The sequence below is a fragment of the Xyrauchen texanus genome, chromosome 28 (assembly GCF_025860055.1).
Source record: "Xyrauchen texanus isolate HMW12.3.18 chromosome 28, RBS_HiC_50CHRs, whole genome shotgun sequence".
In the NCBI taxonomy this organism is placed as follows: Eukaryota; Metazoa; Chordata; class Actinopteri; order Cypriniformes; family Catostomidae; genus Xyrauchen; species Xyrauchen texanus.
This window is the reverse complement of record NC_068303.1, coordinates 16,032,209-16,051,855: the sequence shown is the minus strand read 5'-3', so window position 1 is coordinate 16,051,855 and position 19,647 is coordinate 16,032,209. Positions and strand designations below refer to the sequence as shown.

The window sequence follows — 19,647 nt, the reverse complement described above, 5'->3', positions numbered from 1 at the left end:
CCTAAGTATCCAAATTGGGCTGGTTGCTAGGGAGGGTAGAGTCACATGGGGTAACCTCTTTGTGGTTGCTGTAATAAGTTATATATGTTGGACTTTCCAAAAAGGGGAGAAAATAAAAATAATTTAAAAAAATATATTCATGACCCTTTAAATGTGCACTTAATAAATGTTTTGTGTGTTGAACCTGCCAACATGGCCATATCTTATGACCTTATTCACAGCAGTGCCATCTTTGATTTTTGAAGGGAATCACAAGGCAGTGAGGGATAGACATATGTTCTCTTCACTTGGTTGTACAGTTGTTTAAAGTGTTTTAAGATCGTTCCACTGATTAAACAATCTCTCCAAGAAATTTCAGTAGACAAAATTAATTGTGGAAAATTAGATGTGATCAAGGGATTTTTGATAGCTTTATGCAGTGCATTTTATTGAAAAGATGGTGTCTCTCACTCACAGCCTCGTTTTCATTCCCGTCAAAAATCAAAGTTGGCGTTACTGTCAATAAGGTCATTATAACAGGCAGCCAAAAACAATTCAACAGAACCAAAATGAACCTCCATTGTAATACCGTTAACAGCCATCGGGGGGCGCAGGTTTTCCCACAAGATCAAATGACACAAACTGAAGATGTCTGCGACAGAGGAGGACACGGAACTCAGAGATCTACTGATCCAGAACTTGGAAAACAGCGGTGTTTTGAATAAAATCAAGGTATTTTGTCTGCTTGTTTGGCAAACAGTTTGAAGCCTTATGAGTCTGTAATCCGTCCTATCTTGCATGAGTCTTATTTTTTGTTATATTTCTAATGTTTCTAATGGATAATGTTTGCTAGCATAGTATGATGATGCTAATGTTGTTATGGGCAACTAATAAACAGCAGCTACGCAGGTCTGTTAACATTAATTAATCTCCTCTTTTCTATAATTTATTTTCCACACAAGACTTAAGATAAGACTTCTTCCTCTTATACATCTACAGTGTCAATCTTTTACTCAAGTGTAGTTATGTTTTGCGGATGTAGGTAACCAGCCAAACAAGCTTTGTGAACCAGCCAATCAGTAGAGTCTTGATTTATCTTATTTTGCCAAGCTGTGTGACAGGATTTGAGGGCACTTTATGGCTTGTCCACCTAAAATGACCAGGCCACAAATCATCTAGCTTGCATAACCTGCAATATAATAACTTGTAAACATTTATGAATATTACCTCTATACACATGTATCTAGAGAAATACAGTGGTCACAAAAAGTTTTTGACACAATTTACACTCAAAAATGTATGAATTTGAATGCATAACCACGGGTGCATCACAGAAAGGACATGTTTCTCTAGATTTTGACAACCGTTTAGTGTTCAAATGCTTTTAGATTTAATGTATTGATAAAAAATGTGTCTTTTAATACCCTTTGTGTTTTTTTTAGTCAGTTATTGATTAAAAACAACAACAAAATAATACATGGATGCGTTAAAGGTGCACTCATTAATTTTTCTTAAAGACATGAATTGTAATTTTGCAATATATGTAGGAAATCATGACCACTCACATTAAAATGAAGACTCCTGTCATATCAGTAACCTTGTAAAAGTTTTTTTATTCTACATGGAGAGGGTCCACACATGACCATGTTAGAATCACATGACCAGCTGAATACTTATCGCTTAATCTCAGTAACCGTTCTGCTATTTGACACGTTCACTCATTGATTAAAGTAATCATGGCTGACTGTGAACAATACATTTCTACAATGGCATCTGAAACTGAAAACTATTGATTTTGATTGATGCTACATCCAAGCCTCTAGGTGTCAGTGTATGTCCAAGATTACCCAAAGACAAAAGTTACTGAGTGTACCTTTAATTCTAATCATTCATGGATGCGTTTAAGAAATGATACAGGTCTTCTCTCCTTATATGTGCTTACTGGCTGAAGTATCTAGTCTTAAAGAGAGTACTGATTGAGCACATGCTCTACAAATCAATGTAAATAGTACACATTATGCAAGTAAACAATGTAAACAGTGTTTGTGTATATATATATATATATATATATATATATATATATATATATATATATATATATATATATATATATATATATATATATATATGTAAGTGAAATGGACATTGTAACAGAAATGTATCCATAATTCCATATGAATCGATATCGAACCGAGAGCTTGCGAATCGAAATCGAATCAAGTAATCTTTATCAATACCCAACTTAATAACAGTGCAATAAAAACAAGACTATACCTTGTAAACAAGGTACAAATATACACTTATATATTACACACACACACACACACAAAAACACAAGATTGTAAAAAAAAAAAAGGCATTGTATTCACAGTGAACGTTATATGACAAATCACACAAAATTGCACACTGATCTAAAAGTGAACAAGTAAATTATAAATATGGTTTGTTAGAAGAGGATTTTTTGGTGTTACAAATGCAACAAAGGTGGGTTTTATCTGGTTTCCAGGCCGAGCTGCGTGTTGCTGTTTTCCTTGCCTTGGAGGAGCAAGAAAAAGTTGAGGTGATAATAAAGTGTTCTATCTTTTACTAATGAAATGCTATTACCAGTTTGTTAAATTATGCTTTTGTTCTTAAGTGTGCATATACTTCTGTGAGATTCTCTGTCATAAAGATTTGATCTAAGATGTCATCTCTTTTGAACAGAACAAAACCCCTCTTGTGAATGAAAACCTGAAAAAATCCCTTAACACGAAGGATGGTAAATCATTCATGAAGATTTAGAATGCTTTCTTGATATAATATTTATTTGTTTGCCTTGAAAAATAATGCTTTTTATTAACGTGTCTCACTCTTCTTCGCAGGACACTTGGTAGCAGGTCTGATCACTGACTTCCTGCAGGTCTTCAATTTAGACTTCACTCTTGCTGTGTTTCAACCTGAAATTAACACGGTATTTAAGTGTTATCATATTGGTAATTCAAAAGTTCATCCAAAGTCAGAAAAAATTTGTCTGTGTGTATTTAGGTTTCTATTTTTTTTCTGCATTTTTTAGATTAGAACATGTGATATCTTCTGTGTATGACATATTATTTTACTTATGATAGTAATTCTGCATATAATATTGCAATCTCTTTTATTTGAACCAAAGTACTGAGTAATGCTGTACTATGTGCTATTCAGCTGAATGGACTTGACTGTCGAGAAAGTCTCTTGAAGGAGCTTGGCATCTCTGAGTCGGAGGTGAACAAAAATACTCCTCTCCTGATAGAATTGGTTAAGCGAGGCCGTCATAAGGACAAAACCTCAGTTTTCACAGAGGTGATGTTTTATGCTCTGTATTTCAGCTAATCAGATCAAATTGATGCCATTCTAATTGCATGACTTTCATACTCTCTCTCCTCTCTTCCTTTTCTCAGGGAGACCGAGTGACAACTTTTCCCAAGGTACTTTACCTCCGCTGGCTGGCTCAAGTCCAGTCCATATTTTATCTCTCTAGATCTGTCTGTAATCTGTTTTTTCACCCACACGTACAGTAAGCACAGGTAGGGTTTGTGTACTCTCAGGAGCAGATGCTGTCACAGACTAGTAATAGTGCTAACCCACTTAGTTCAACTGTGGTTGGAGAGCACATCTTGGTTTGATTCATATCACTGGTTTACCCACACAACACAAACCCAGGCACATTATTCAGGTCACACGAAGGAAGCATGATTTAAATGAACATCTTCAAATGGTGTTGCAAAAAAGCTTTTCCTGTTAAGATACTTGTGCAAAACAAGCTTGTCCTACTTCTATGAAGCAAATCTTTTTTGTGGGGATTTACATCCTTTTGCTTAATTACACAAACAGAGATTGCAAAGAAGACCTTAAATACTATGGTCTCTCTCATTGTTGTACGGTACTTAGTGATATCCTGTTTGTTTTTAAGTGCACGGCATGATAACCATAAAAAATCTATTTTATATGAAAATTAAGATGTTTTAAATAACAAAGGACATAAATATTCATTTACTTCAGAATACACACTACTGTTCAAAAGTTTTTAAACGCATGATTGAAATGTTTCTCATGATCTTAAAAATCTTTTGATCTGAAGGTGTATGCTTAAATGTTTGAAATTAGTTTTGTGACAAAAATATAACTGTGATACCATATTAATTTATTTAATTATAAAACTAAAATTTTATTAAAAAAAAGTTTTTGAAATTGATGACTTGTGCCAAATAATAAAGAAAAACAGCCAATAAGTGCCCAACATAGATGGGAACTCCTTCAATACTGTTTAAAAAGCATCCCAGGGTGATTCCTCAAGAAGGCAAAGGATGAAGTGAACTTTGAAGATGCTAAAATATAACACAGTTTTGATTAATTAGGGATTTTGTTTTTGTCACAACATAATTCCGATAGTTCCATTTATGTTATTCCATAGTTTTGATGACATAAGTGTAATGATAAGTGTTTCAAAACTTTTGACCAGTAGTGTAATCTGCAAAGATTGTATTAAAGTCTATGAATTTGTTTAGGAATTGTTGCCCCGTCAAATTGCTGAAGCCCGAAAAAAATTTGACTGTCATGACAAGGTAATTGTTTTGCTTATTTATACTTTTGTGTTTTGATATTTTTGGTTGGTTTTGTGGGTAAATTAACAACCAGAAAAGTACAAAAATATATATATATTTGTTTTATTTATATAAGGCTTTTTAAAATCTCTGTCACTTTAGAAATCCACATCAAACATCTGTTTTTTATTATATTTTGTTGGATTTCACAGGACAGAAGTGGAGCGATAAACAGGCATGCTGTTATTGCCATTTTCTCTGATCTTTTTCCCCTGTTCAGCAGGTATGTATTGTCACTGTAGACACTGAATGTCATGAACTCTGAAACCCGTATTTATGTAACATCTGAAAATGTTTACATCCTCCCACATTTTTGGCTTGGTCTCCTGTTATCAGTTATAGCTGTGGTTCTTCTCACTGTGGTCATGGCCTCTCTCATGACTTGGGGAACAGTGTATTTCTGCATTCAAACCAGATTAAATTACTCTGTTAACACTTTACAATAAGGTTTTATTTGTTAATATTAGTAAATGCATTAGGTGTCATTATAAACTAATAATGAACAAGATACACTCACTGAGTGCCTTATTAGGAACACTATGGTGTTAATAAAGTGCCTGACTTCTGCTGTTGTAGCCCATCGGCCTCAAGGTTCAACATGTGCATTCTGAGATACTATTCTGCTCACTACAGTTGTACAGAGTGGTTATCTGAGTTACTGTAGCCTTTCTGTCAGCTCGAACCAGTCTGGCCATTCTCCGTTGACCTCTCACATCAACAAGGCATTTCTGTCTAAAGATTTGCCACTCACTGGATGTTTTTTGTTTTTGGCCCCATTCTGAGTAAACTCTGGTGACTGTTGTGCATGAAAACGCCAGGAGATTAGCAGTTACAGAAATACTCAAAACAGCCCATCTGGCACCAACAATCATACCACAGTCGAAATCACTGAGACAAAAAAATGTGTCCCCTTGAAATGGTTGATGCGAACATTAACCGAAGCTCCTGACCCGTAGCTGCATGATTTTATGCATTTTACTGCTGCCGCGCAATTGGCTGATTAAAAAAATTGCATGAATGAGTAGGTGTACAGGTCTTCCTGATAATGTGCTCCATGAGTGTAGTTTATTGCATGAAATTATTTATAATGTTAATTTATGAAAATTCTAATTGTTAGTTAATTTTTTAGCTCATGGTAGTTCACAATGCATTAACAAGAGTTAACATATTCAACTTTTAAATGAAAAAGGTATTATTATACAGTATGATTAATGTGTTGTAAATGTATTGTTGATTGTTAGTTTGTCAACTATTGTATTAGTTTAATTAAGTTATTTGGGTTATAATTCACCCAAAAATTGTAATTCTCTCATCATTCATTCACCCTCATGCCATCCCAGTGTGTATGACTTTCTTCTGCAGAACACAAACAAAGCTTTTGAAAAGAATATCTCAGCTATGTAGGTCTTCAAAGTGCAAGTGAATTGTGATCAGGCCTTTGAAGCTCCAAAAATGAGTCAGCATAAAAACAATCCATCAGACTGGTTTAATCAATGTATTCTGAAGTGATCAAGTTGGTTTTGGGTGAGAACAGACCAAAATGTAACTAGTTTTTCACTGTACATTGTGTCCTTGGTGATCATGATTTCAAATTCTATTACACTTTTTCTATAGCGCATACGTCCAGCATTAGAAAGTGTAATCGAGCTTGAAATCATGAGCGTTCCTAGAGACTGCAATGACAAGTTGTACAGTGAAAAAGGAGCTATTTTTGTCTGTTCTCACCCAAAACTCACTGGATCGCTTCAGAAGACATTGATTAATCCACTGGAGTCATATAGATTGGTTATGCTGACTATCTCCTTTTTGGATCTTCAAAGGCTTGATCACAATTCCCTGGCATTGTGAGGACTTATAGAGCTGAGATATACTTTTAAAAATCTTTGTGTTTGTTCAGCAGGAGAAAGAAAGTCATACACATCTTGCACCAATTTCACATATCCTCTGAGCAGGGCATGAGCAACGCATTTTCGTTTCGGTGCCAATATTAACAGATTACACCCTTGATATTGCTAGCGTGAGTCACGATGTGAAGCGTTCCAGATGCACCAGTGAACGGATAGTTTCGGCACCGAGCCTATTTTTTGCTGCGCAGCTCACGCTGAACACAGCGGCTCTGGGTGCATTTGAAAACTAAAATAATCAGGATATTTTAGAAAAGACGCAAAAACAAACAAAAAATATTTAAACCGAACCAACTATGCTCTACAGTTTATAGGTCTGTATAACAGGGTTTATGTAAATGGACAAGGAGTAGGAACCGGACGAACAGTCAAACTAATGTTTAATGAACATTTGAAAAGACACAAATACACACATGGCAGCTGCCTGTGGCTCTCTCTCAGTCGGTCTGTCACTCCGCTGTCACTGAAATTAAACACAGGTGTTTAATATCATCTGTCACAAGGTGATGGGCTTTACCGCTTGCTCTCTCCCCACTGACAGACACATGACCACGTCCCGTTCCACATAGCGTGTGGCTTTCTCTCTCCTGAACTGCCACATCCGGCTCGGCCATATCCATCTCCATGGCTGAATAGCCCGATTGGGGGCCGGCCCCAACCTACTTTGCCTCAGGTCGGGGAACCTCCAGCATGACGTACATCCCCCCCACCTCCTTTCCAAGGGGGGAGCATTGCCCTTTTGGCCACACCCTACCGGCAGGCTTTCCCCACCTATCAAGACCTGGGAGGGATACAAGGGGAGAGGGAAAGAGTGAAGCATAGTGACAGTGAGAGAGAGAGAGAGAGAGATAGCGAGAGGAGAGAAAGAGTGAAAAAATTGCTCGCCAGTTGCTAGACACGCTGTCGACTGGTCCTCAACCACTCCTCCACCCTCTGGCGGATGACAGCCGCTCCTCCAAAGGCAGACCGGAGTGAGTCCTCCAACCCCTGGCGGATGGAATGCCCCACCTTGTTCTGGCGGCCGGTACTCTCTTTCTCTTGGTTTATCACTCTGGCAAACTTTTAAAGCCTGTCTCTGCCTACACTGAAACGAGAGGTTTTTGATATCAGCAATCACCAGGTGATGGCCCTTACCGCTTTCTCCCTCCCCACTGACAGACACATGACCATGCCCCGCTCCACATTCTGCATCTTGACCTTTTTGGAAATTTCAGTCTTTCCCCATTCAAGTAGATAGGAGCTGTACTTATATGTCACTTGTTTACAAAGAAAACAGCTGCCCAGCCTGCCCGATAGCATTCCAAAGATGACTGCCGAGTGGACTGACTTGCCTTGAAAGGGACTTTGATATATTAACTAAGTTGCCGTAGGAACCTATAAAAAAGAAATTTGTCAGTGTTAGCACAAACGCAATGTGTTGCTCATGCTCCGCTCACGGAGTATGCTGTAAAGTGTTACCACTACTCAATGCAAAGATAGTTATAAAAGATTACTTGACATAATAGTAATTAATATTTTATTTAGTTTTTGACTTATATGCTTAATTTATAATGCTGTTATTCTAAGATTCCACGCATTTTTACCATTAACTTGTTTTTCTTAAAAAGAAACATGCTGGAGAGTTACGTAACTGAGGAACTCCGAGCTAAAGGCAATGACACAAATAGTTGTAAGTATCTGTTTTAAGGATGCAAATATGTCTGTTATCCATTGACCAATAAACTGACTTGCTAAACTCCAGATAAATTGCAATTTTAGTTTTATGTAATGGATTTCACAGGCTTTACCAGCCAATGCTCTGATTCTCTTATACTCTTATCTCCCTCTCATTTCTGTTGTCTATAGCTATGGACTTTCAGGAATTCCTGGGAATGTACAAATGTTTCTTTATACAGTGTCGAAGTGTGGTGAGTAACCTTGAGCACATAGGTTAATAAAGTATATCCTTTTTGCAGTGTTGTTTGTTTATTTCTGTTGCACACCAGTGTCATGGAGGTTGTATGTTTGTATAGGTTGCCAGTGACAATAGTGATGCCCTTAACTCCTCGAGTAAAAGTACTGAAGATAGAAATATATCATCTTCCGGCAGCAAGGTATGTTCACTTCCTGTGCCTTTTTCTTTGTTTATGTCACTTTTTCTCACACAGTTTCATCTTTTTCTATCAGATATACAGGTGAAACTCGAAAAATTAGAATATCGTGCAAAAGTCCATTAATTTCAGTAATTCAACTTAAAAGGTGAAACTAATATATTATATAGACTCATTACAAGCAAAGTAAGATATTTCAAGCCTTTATTTGATATAATTTTGATGATTATGGCTTACAGCTTATGAAAACCCCAAATTCAGAATCTCAGAAAATTTGAATATTACATGAAATCAATAAAAAAAAAGGATTTTAAATACAGAAATGTCGGCCCTCTGAAAAGTATAATCATGCATATGTACTCAGTACTTGGTTTGGGCCCCTTTTGCATTAATTACTGCCTCAATGCGGCGTGGCATGGATGCTATCAGCCTGTGGCACTGCTGAGGTGTTATGGAAGACCAAGATGCTTCAATAGAGGCCTTCAGCTCTTCTGCATTGTTTGGTCTCATGTCTCTCATCTTTCTCTTGGCAATGCCCCATAGATTCTCTATGGGGTTCAGGTCAGGCGAGTTTGCTGGCCAATCAAGCACAGTAATACCATGGTCATTGAACCAGGTTTTGGTACTTTTGGGCAGGTGCCAAGTCCTGCTGGAAAATGAAGTCAGCATCTCCATAAAGCTTGTCTGCTGAAGGAAGCATGAAGTGATCTAAAATGTCCCGGTAGACGGCTGTGTTGACTCTGGACTTAATAAAGCACAGTGGACCAACACCAGCCGATGACATGGCTCCCCAAACCAACACAGACTGTGGAAACTTCACACTGGACTTCAAGCATCTTGGATTGTGTGCCTCTCCATTCTTCCTCCAGACTCTGGGACCTTGGTTTCCAAATGAGATGCAAAATTTGCTCTCATCAGAAAAGAGGACTTTGGACCACTGAGCAACAGACCAGTTCTTTTTTTCTTTAGCCCAGGTAAGACGTTTGACATTTGAAGCCCATGTCCAGGACCCGTCTGTGTGTGGTGGCTCTTGATGCAGTAACTCCAGCCTCAGTCCACTCCTTGTGAAGCTCCCCACACATTTGAATGGCCTTTTCCTGACAATCCTCTCCAGGCTACGGTCATCCCTGCTGCTTGTGCACCTTTTTCTTCCACACTTTTCCCTTCCAATTAACTTTCTATTAATGTGCTTTGATACAGCACTTTGAGAACATCCAACTTCTTTTGCAATTACCTTTTGAGGCTTTCCCTCCTTGTGGAGGGTGTCAATGATGGTTTTCTGCACAACTGTCAGGTCAGCAGTCTTCCCCATGATTGTGAATTCAACTGAACCAGACTGAGAGACCATTTATAGGCTCAGGAACCCTTTGCAGGTGTTTAGCTGATTAGAGTGTGACACTTTGAGCCTACAATACTGAACCTTTTCACAATATTCTAATTTTCTGAGATTCTGAATTTGGGGTTTTCATAAGCTGTAAGCCATAATCATCAAAATGATATCAAATAAAGGCTTGAAATATCTTACTTTGCTTGTAATGAGTCTATATAATATATTAGTTTCACCTTTTAAGTTGAATTACTGAAATTAATGAACTTTTGCACGATATTCTAATTTTTCGAGTTTCACCTGTACTCTATATTATAATCTCTTTGATGTGTATCATTTAATAATTTACTTTCTTGACACCTCTAATAATTTTTCTTGCACCCAATATATAGAAAATAAATTATAAACCACAATATGCCGCTGCCTTTTGTTAGCCTGGGTTTATCATTTGAGATTAGACTAGAACAAATGTCTTGCAAATGCAAAACCTGCAATATGTAAAAAATATCAAACATTGCCCTATTTTATTATTGTTATTTTTTTGTAATACCATGAAAATTGTATTTCTTCCAGCTCCATAGGTCTAACTTCAGAACATCATTTGTTGCATGAATAGATGATGTCTGTTCTAGCAATGGGTAGCAGTTTGCCCTGTGTATGATTTATCAGCAAATCTTTTATCTAGATATAGTGGGTGATTTAGATGTATGGTTAGATACACTCTATATAGTAAGAACATGCATTCAATATGGTTTGAGTCACAAAGGGAAAAGGGGTTTTACCAGAGACACGGCATGCATCTTTGAACTAATGGCGAACAAAATGATTGTTTTAAAAAAGGGAAGAAAAAAAATGTTTTCTTCTTTTTTGTATTTAGAATGGCCCTCAACCAATAACCGAATAAAAAAATAAAAAAGATTGAATGTGAAAAACACCTTAATCCCTTATTTATCCCTCTTCCTATGTTCACCATATGACAATTATTCACTTAATTTATGTTACAGATCATAACATTATGTCGGTAGCACTTTACGATCATTATATACTAGTTAAGGCAGTATTTAACTTAAACTAACAATGTAAAGTACTTTAACAGCCTGCATTAATGTTGGTTAAAGGGATAGTTCACACAAAATGAAAATTCTCATTTACTTAATTTCTTCTGCTGAACACAAATGAAGATTGTTAGAAGAATATCTCAGCTCTTTAGGTCTATACAATGCAAGTGAAAGGTTACCAGAACTCAAAAGGTGTAAAGGCAAAAGACATAAAGGCAGCGTGTTTGTTTGTATTTCTGCAAAAATTCATCACTTTTATTGTTTAGCATATTTTGTGTTTTCCACTCCATCCATATCCATTCATGGTGATATAGTGAGGGTAGTATGTCATTGTTGTATAATGAAGGAGACTGATGGCTGTGTTCTGGTGCTCAGATACCCAGGTATAAAGGATTTATTAAGCACAGTTCAGCACAGGAAGAGAAGGCTGACCCAAAGGTAATGCACATGTGCTGCAGCTCTGATACAGGAACGTTTTATCAGCTCAACCATGTGGCTTCCTTTAAGTCTCAAAAATAATTCAAACACACATACACATGTGTATGCACACATTTGGCAGTTTCCACTATAAACAACATCTAGCATGCCAAAATTAGGATTTGTGTTTATCCCCATTACTGTCAACTTGTGTGCAAGTGCATTTTGACTGATATTATCTAGACTTAAAAGGCCATAGTCATAATTAATTTGACACGAATGAAAACAAGACTGTGAGGGATAGAAATACAGTTCATTTAATAGTTTATTTCCTATTTTTTTTATTTTTCTCCCCAATTTGGAATGCCCAATTCTCAATGCGCTCCAAGTCCTCATGGTGGAGTAGTGACTCCGGGCATCGGAGGATTAATCTCAGTCCTTTTGTGAGACTGTCAATCCGTGCATTTTATCACATGGCTTGTTGAGCGCGTGGAGGCTTCACTCTATTCTCCGCGGCATCCACGCATAACACACCACATGGCCCACCGAGAGTGAGAACAACGTTAAAGCGACCACAAGGAGGTTACTCCATGTGAACCTACCCTCTCTAGCAACCGGACCAATTTGGTTGCTTAGGAGAACTGGCTGGAGTCACTCAGCACGCCCTGGATTTGAACTCATGACTCCAGTGGTGGTAGTCAGCATCCTTACTTGCTGACCTACCCATTCCCCCAATAGGTTTTGTTTCTTAAGATACTATGTCACATCTATTTTTTAATGGGGGTGGGCATATTGTAAGACCAAGTTATACAACCCAAATGACTGTACTTCTATCCATCACAGCCTTGTTTTCCATTGGTGTAAAATTAAATACGCCATCTACCCTGGTTAAGGTCAGTTGAGGACTATGACTCCTATGCTGAAGACAATTTTATGGCTTTGTGTAGTCAAGAGGGATGTGCAAAATGAATAAAGCCCTTCTACTGTATGTCTAATTGTGCTTATCATAGCCCATGGTTGAATTGGAATCCTCTTGCTATTAGCACTTGATTTAGTAGACTGGCTACTGCAGATCAGAATTAAGATAGCACACTATAAAATGAGATTCAGAGACATTTCTTCAGTGTAATGGCACTGACCAGGCTTCTGCTAATTACCCAATACAATTGTGAAAATAAATCTATCACTACTCACAACTAACACCTGTAAACAGTAGCTTCTACTGATAATTAGTAAGTGTGCTAAATGAATAAATGTAAAGTGTCAACCAGTTTTAGTGCATGTCATATTTTAACCACTTGCTTTTGGATATGTATTCTAATACTTTAAACATTTCATCTCAAATAAAACGTATCTTTTAAATTATCTGATACAAAGTAAGGCTGTTTTCCTTTACTTGATTCATAATAAGTGGGTTGAATGACAACATTTTTCTCAGCCTATGTAAAAGTAATGTGGGCTAGTTTCAGAATTGTCTTTGTAACACCCCACGGTTCTTGTAACTTATGTCACATTCTTATTTTTTAATGATCTATTCATAAGAAGTCCCAAATCAAAGGCAATGTTGTCATGCTGCAAAACCACTTGGGTCAAAGGGAACTCACAATTTTTCTAATGTTATCTTCATGCAAATTTGAAACCACACTCGTACCCATAAACCTCAGCTTAAAATGGGCTAGTGGACTGTTGGTTAGAGACTAAAAGTTATATAACCAGCAGTAACGAAACATGAACACAGTATATGTTGTTCATGTTCATGTCGCATATCACACCAGATGAAGTCTACAGCTTGTGATCTGTAGAATGTTTACAAAGTATTTCTCTGTTGATGATATTTTGACCTTCCCATAGTCTACGGAAAGAAGACATGGTGAAACACAGGGGTTTCAGAAGAGCAGAGGGTCTGTTCCAGTGTCTGAAAGGTCAGAGGAGGGATTGGGTGATGGGAGGAATGCTTCCACCCCACTGAGGAGAGTACTGGATCTTGGATTTGAGGATGAGGAAGGAGACTCATTCTTTGATGATCCTCTTCCTAAACCCCAGAAGACCTATGGCTGGTAAGGATAGCTTCGCCAGTTGAAATCCACGCAAGCATCTGTCGTTAATCATCAAATGCTAGAGAAGTAGTAGACTTCTTAAGGGGGTGTTCACACTGAAAGCATATTATAACAAAAAAGTGTCTGGAAACTTTCAGTGAAATTTGCGTTTTGAGGCAACATCTGACATTTGGCGAGTTCGACATTATGCAAATGCACCGTTTACCAATAGCAGTTCAGACATTAATCTATTGTCAGATATATTTAGATATTGTAGATGAGTAGGAATGTGTCAACTCCTTTTTGAGGGTATTTTAAGAGCCATGTCATTTAAAATTATAGCTGCAATACAGCAAATTGGATTTCTGAAAGCACAACCGGACCCGGTCAATTTTAAATGTTCTTTTGGTCACTTGATGGAGCTTCACTTCCGCAAACCATTTCATTTTCCATCCTTCCGACGTACCGTCCCCATTGAAATTAATGCATTCACAACATTCTCTAACGCAACGTTAAACTCTCATGTGTAGGTGTCCTTAATCACTGTCAGTGTGAACAACCCATCACTCTTTAGTTGTAAGAGTTTTGGTTTGACTCTCATGAACAAAGACAGTCATGAACAAAGACAGTTTCTGTGCGCACATATGCTAATGCCACTGAAAAGGCAAATAATATTGAAATTATCTAAACCACTAAACCTTTGATTGTAATTTTGGAAACATTGTGATCTTTCTTTGTTTTTTTGATGCAAATAACTTTAGTTAAGCATTAAAAGATTTACTGTTTAAATATGGGGCCCCACCCTTATGTCACACGTGTAAACCCTACACTACAATGACCCAGAATAACTGATCTGATGTCAGATAAGCTATAGAGAAGTAATGCTTTTGTGTCACCAGACATTTTCACCTGGATCTTCTGTTTTTTTTTTCATTGTTTTCCCTCAATTCTGCACGTGAGAACAGTAGTTTACCTTCTGCAGAAAAGCCTTATTCAGGGCAGAGGCATTCTGAAAAAAGCTATAGTCAGAAAGAGTAAGTACCTCTTTGCTTTCTCACATGATTTGACTATAATTCAGTAGTTTTGGGTCAGATCTTTCCATAACGGGTAGATCTTTGCTTGTCAAAATGAATGTCTATTGTATATTGCACCTTGTCCCATTTTGCTTTTTGTTCCTTCCGCTCTACTTCTCTCTTTCTGTCACTAACCATGTTTGCACGCACTTAAGCAAATGGTTTATTCCATGGTTTTTGCAGAAAACGGTGCTCAGAAGCTTCATGCAAACGAGATCACCATTTTCCTTATGTCATTTAAGGGATTGAGAGAAAGCAGTTTACACACCTAGGTTTCAAATGGAGAACATGGCTTATGCGGCCATGTAAATGCATACAATGTATCTGTGACAGGGCGGAGGGCGGGGCCGGGTCATGATTTTACACACCCGGCCCCTTATCAGGCACATCAAGCCTCCGAGAGGGATAAAGTCCATCTGCAGATGGTGGTGCGACACAGAGAGATCGTTTATGGGCAGCTGTCTGTCCTATTTGTGTCTCTTTTGGTTTTAGATCTTTATTTTCAATTCCTTTTTTCTTGAAACGACAGTAACTATAATTTTAAATAAACTTAAACACAAATATATATAGTAGCACACTCTGGCTGCTGTGCACTCAGGTCACCATCCACCATCACTATAACGAGAGACAGGAGTTAAAGATCATTGTGAACCAGGTGACTAGCCTTACCACTCTCTCTCTCCTGCAGACCGACACATGACCATGCTCCCCATGCCACAGTATTAATAATTCAACACAGCTGAATGAATTCAACATTTCTGGGAATAGGGAAATGTGCATGCGCTATTCATTATACCAATTTATATACACCAATTAAAAACATTTATGAATGTTTTTAATCTAGGGTTGGGTGATATGCAAAATATATTTTCACAAATTTTCTAGAAAAAAACATTGCAATATCTGATTACATTGTCAGCCTCCCTGCCCCCATTACAGGATCGGTGAATATTTTTGCTTTATTGATTTTGATTTAAAAATGTAATTCATTTATTGAAATATGAAAACAAAAGTTATTTCTAAATTCAAATTGCATGAAATGAAAAAGCAATTAACATAACAAATTGTTCAAAAAATCATAAGGAACTACCTCACCAATTATAAAGATTTACCATCTCCAACTTCCTTCTCTGGTTGTCACACAGGTATCGGTCTATGACAACAGGTGGAAAATGACTAATACAGATATTGATATAAAGACAATTATAAATCTAAGCATAATAATAATGATGATGATGATAATAATTTAAATAAACCATTACCTCTAGAATGTTCAATGCAACCCACAAAATATTTGCTTTCATAAAGCGGCTACAACAGTTTGTTACTTCATTTAGTCTGTGCTCAAACAAACAGAAAACACCAGTTTTCCTATTAGGTGCAAGCCTAATAAACTGCGTTGTGTGCCCTCGTCGTCTTATCGAATCTGTGTTTGTATTGCGTTTTGTTAATGCTGGCTAATGAAAATGAAATGGAACTCTATTTTAGGTTCAAGGTGGCAGTGTTTTTGTATTACTGTATGATTTAATCACTTTCATCTTTGTTTCTTAAATAAAAAGTTTTATTTCATACGTGAGCATATGCTGTATATTTGGTGACATCCCAGCTCCATGGCTTTGTCATTTCCCCAATATTGTCGATCATCGTCTGTCAGTAAGTGTCACAATCGGCACCAGGATATCGTCAATATACGATTGCATCATCCTATCGCCCAGCTTTACTACTGTCCTTCATGTCCGTCTTTAAGCATTCAAGTACATTGAAGTAATCCCTGTGTTTAACATAAGAGGGTAACCCCACTATTCTGGTGCAGGTTGCGATGGAAACAAACACAGCAACAACTCAGGAATTTCTGAAACTCAGGAGTTTCTGAGTATGAAGTCAAACAACAGAGAATAAAATAGCCCAGTCGTCCGTAAAGTGAAAGCCTATAACACAGTGCATATAAGTGCAGTGATTGTTTGACATTTTGATCCGTTACATTTTTACTTTGACTTTTTTCCCTTCTCTCGATTTTTCATGTATGTTTTTATGTACAGGTTTGCACATGTTTAAATACCTTTGTGAAAAATATGTTTTATCATTAAAAAAAAAAGAGTGGTCGTAAAACTACCATTTTGTTTATTAATTCTTGATAAAAATTATTTGACATAACACAAATTAACATATGTTGCTACAAGCCCATATGAGGAACACAACAAGAGACGTTAGACAGAATGGTCAGTCTCCGTCACCTTTCACCTTCATTGTATGGAAAAAAGATGTTGTAAAAAATGTAATAGAATTGAGATTTACAGTAGGCTTTCAGTCCCTAACATTCTGACAAACATCTCTGGTTCCATAAAAGTCTTAAGAACCAAGGTTATGTAAACTTTAGTACTGGATAATTTATGTAATTATGGCTGCTTCTTTTTTTTTTTGTAGGACATCATTAAATATCAGTTTTGCAGCATCCTCATAGTTCTAGCTAATAAAAATATATAAACAGTTTAATTTTTTTTAAATGTAAACCATTTCTGCAAGGGGTTTGTAAGCTTATGTGCAGGACTGGATCTCTCTCCCAATGTGTCTCTGGCTATGTTCATCTGGATGTTTTCCTGTGTATATGTGTGGATGAATATGCTCTTGCTCTCTCTGGCCTCAGCCTGTCTGCTTTAGGCAGTGATCAAGAGGGCGATGCAGAGGACATGCTTTCTGACTGTGATAATAGGCTCAGCCCTGACTCTGAGCCCAGGTGAGCTGGGCCTTTTCCTGTCATAACAACCCCCTCCCCTTCCTCTGCTTCTCATTATATGGCTGTCAACTGGCTTCACAAAGTGCATTCGGTCTTGCTGAAAGCCTCATCCTATCTATTTTCCCAGGAGAGACAACTCAGGCAGTATTTCAGGGAAAGCACTCATAGCAAACGTACAGTTAAAGAGCGCAGGAGGATCCAGCTCTGCTGAGAGCAGCCAAAGAGATCCGGTATCCGACAAGAATGGTACTACTCCATTTGTGTTTACACTGATTAAATTTGCTGGGATATACAAGGTTCCTGAGGTAATGGAAAACCTGGACATATCAGAGGATTTTAAAATTGATATTTCCAGATTTGTTTTAAATATGAATGTTTTTCTTTTTATGAAATTGCTCTTGTGTAGAGCTTGTGTAAAGTAAAACTTGCTTATAAGATATAATGATGTCCGATTTGTGAGCAATTCGTTCTTTTGAATTCTTGTGAATTAATTGGACAGAACAGATTACAAAGTGGTAATGTGAACCAATGATTTGTTACCAAAATGGCCTGACTCAAAATTATATTTATATCTAGTAATCGCAAATGACTGGAAACGTCATGGAAAAAAAAAAAGTTCAAAAGTTTGGGAACCCTGAATGAAGAACTCAGAAATTAATTGGTTAAAAAATTGTAGCAACTCATTATATAATATTTTTGCTTATATTTACTCCTTGATTGTCATCTTAGGTACCTTTAGTTCTAAAGAGAAAGGGGTCAAAGTTTTCCAAGCACAGAATGAGAAAACTGGATCCACTTTGCTGGGTAGGAACTCTTTCCTCAATATGTTGTCAAAATCTTGAAGATTTGCTCATCTCTCATCAATAAAAAATATTATTGTGTTTTTCTGATGACCTTTAATCAATAGTTCACCCAAAAATGAAATTTCTCCCATCATTTACTCGCCCTTATGCCACTCCAGATGTGTTTGACTTTCTTTTTCAGCAGAATACAAATTAAGATTTTAGAAGCATTTCTCAGCTCCATACAAGTCCATACAATGCAAGTGAATGTGTGCTAAATTTCAGTAGTTACAGTAGTTAAATTCATGTCTTCAGAAGTGATTTGGATCGAAGTTGATTACATGGACTTAAATATTGTTCTTTTTCTCAACCACACCCATCATATCATTTCTGAAGTTTGGATAGATTTAACCACTGGAGTCTTATTGAAGCTTCAACATTTTGGCACCCATTCACTGGCATTGTATGTACCTATATATTGCTGAGATATTCTTCTAAAATAATGACATTTGTGTTCTGCAGTTGAAAAAAAGTCACATCTGGGATAGCGTAAGGGTAATTTATGAGAGAATTCTCATTTTTGGGTGAGCTATTCCTTTAACCATGTCATTTAAAAAAGCTTTCTTACCATTGCATGTCTCATTTTTCCTTTTCAAATAATGCTGTGTGCACAGATGAAGATCTTGATTATGACGATGACTTCAACAGGTAAAGAACAAGCCGTTCTGATGTTTCATTTGTTTTGTGTTATTTCACTGAATCCTGATAAAATGTTTAATTGTGTTATCTGTCGTAACTCTTCAGTCATCGCTCTGAAAACTCTAAGAGTGAAGTGAGCATCGGTGAGGAAATTGAGGAGGTCTCAATAGAGGGGCCTGACATCAGTGATAAGGTATGGCTGTCTTCCTGAATATATTGCTCATTTTGAATCATTTAAAAATAGTCAAAATGACCCACAAGATCAAAGGAAGTGTTAAAAAAAGAATGTATGTTCAGTATGATTACTCAAGGATAAGGTTTTGGAGTGATGGCTGCTGGAAATGGGGCCTGTCTAGATTTGATAAATGACTTTTTTCAAAGTGATGGTGCTGTTTTTTACATCAGTAATGTCCCAGCAACTAACTTCTGTGTGAAAAGCGCCAAATGCCAAAAGAGTGGCCCCATGGATAGAACTGTGTATTGTGTAAAAAGCAAGAAGTGAGAGTGGCATGCTTGGTTAGTGGCAAAGATAGGTAACTAAAGAGGCCCAATGAGTCAGCAAGATGATGCATTTTTAAGTATTCAGACATATGACAATGGAATTTAGGTCACAATGGTTTATCAACTCAGCATTCTGTTTAGCCTTAATAAAAAAAAATATATTTTGTACCATAGCAATAAGTGTTATGCATCTCAGTCCTTGCCACTTTGTTGATTTGAATGTCCATGATTTCAATGGTTTTCTCTTTCTCTCTCTCTAGCTCAATGACTCCACTCAGGATGTTAGTGTCTCGCAGATAAGCTTGGGTGCCGACTACATGGAAGATGTTGCATGACCTCAAACCCCTGTCATACCCTTAAATTATCCTTTATGTATTTAATTGTTTTGACATAATAAATGCTGAAGTTCCATGTGATTGTTGACTGCT

General features: G+C 37.1%; 1 protein-coding gene across 4 annotated transcripts; it reads left to right on the top strand.

The window, feature by feature from the left end:
* The first annotated feature begins 617 nt into the window (after positions 1 to 617).
* Positions 618 to 19,625, top strand: cep43 (centrosomal protein 43). Of its 4 annotated transcripts, XM_052096310.1 has the most exons (20): positions 618 to 711; positions 2,486 to 2,539; positions 2,683 to 2,737; positions 2,841 to 2,929; positions 3,160 to 3,297; positions 3,396 to 3,422; positions 4,503 to 4,559; positions 4,751 to 4,821; positions 8,110 to 8,171; positions 8,348 to 8,409; positions 8,515 to 8,595; positions 11,353 to 11,415; positions 13,246 to 13,451; positions 14,396 to 14,464; positions 17,148 to 17,237; positions 17,365 to 17,483; positions 17,967 to 18,041; positions 18,694 to 18,727; positions 18,824 to 18,911; positions 19,480 to 19,625. In XM_052096310.1, the coding sequence occupies exons 1-20, from the start codon at positions 628 to 630 to the stop codon at positions 19,552 to 19,554; spliced, it is 1,599 nt and encodes a 532-aa protein (XP_051952270.1). In that variant the 5' UTR covers positions 618 to 627; the 3' UTR covers positions 19,555 to 19,625. The 4 variants fall into 4 exon arrangements, with proteins under 4 accessions (XP_051952270.1, XP_051952272.1, XP_051952273.1 ...); XM_052096312.1 differs by lacking the exon at positions 11,353 to 11,415; XM_052096313.1 differs by lacking the exon at positions 14,396 to 14,464.
* The last annotated feature ends 22 nt before the right edge of the window (positions 19,626 to 19,647 follow it).

Coding starts and splice junctions, on each gene's coding strand:
- cep43 (XM_052096310.1), top strand. CDS start 628: ATGTCTGCGACAGAGGAGGACACGGAACTCAGAGATCTACTGATCCAG. Junction 17,238..17,364: donor AGCCCTGACTCTGAGCCCAG/GTGAGCTGGGCC, acceptor CTATTTTCCCAG/GAGAGACAACTCAGGCAGTA. Junction 18,042..18,693: donor AACTGGATCCACTTTGCTGG/GTAGGAACTCTT, acceptor CTGTGTGCACAG/ATGAAGATCTTGATTATGAC.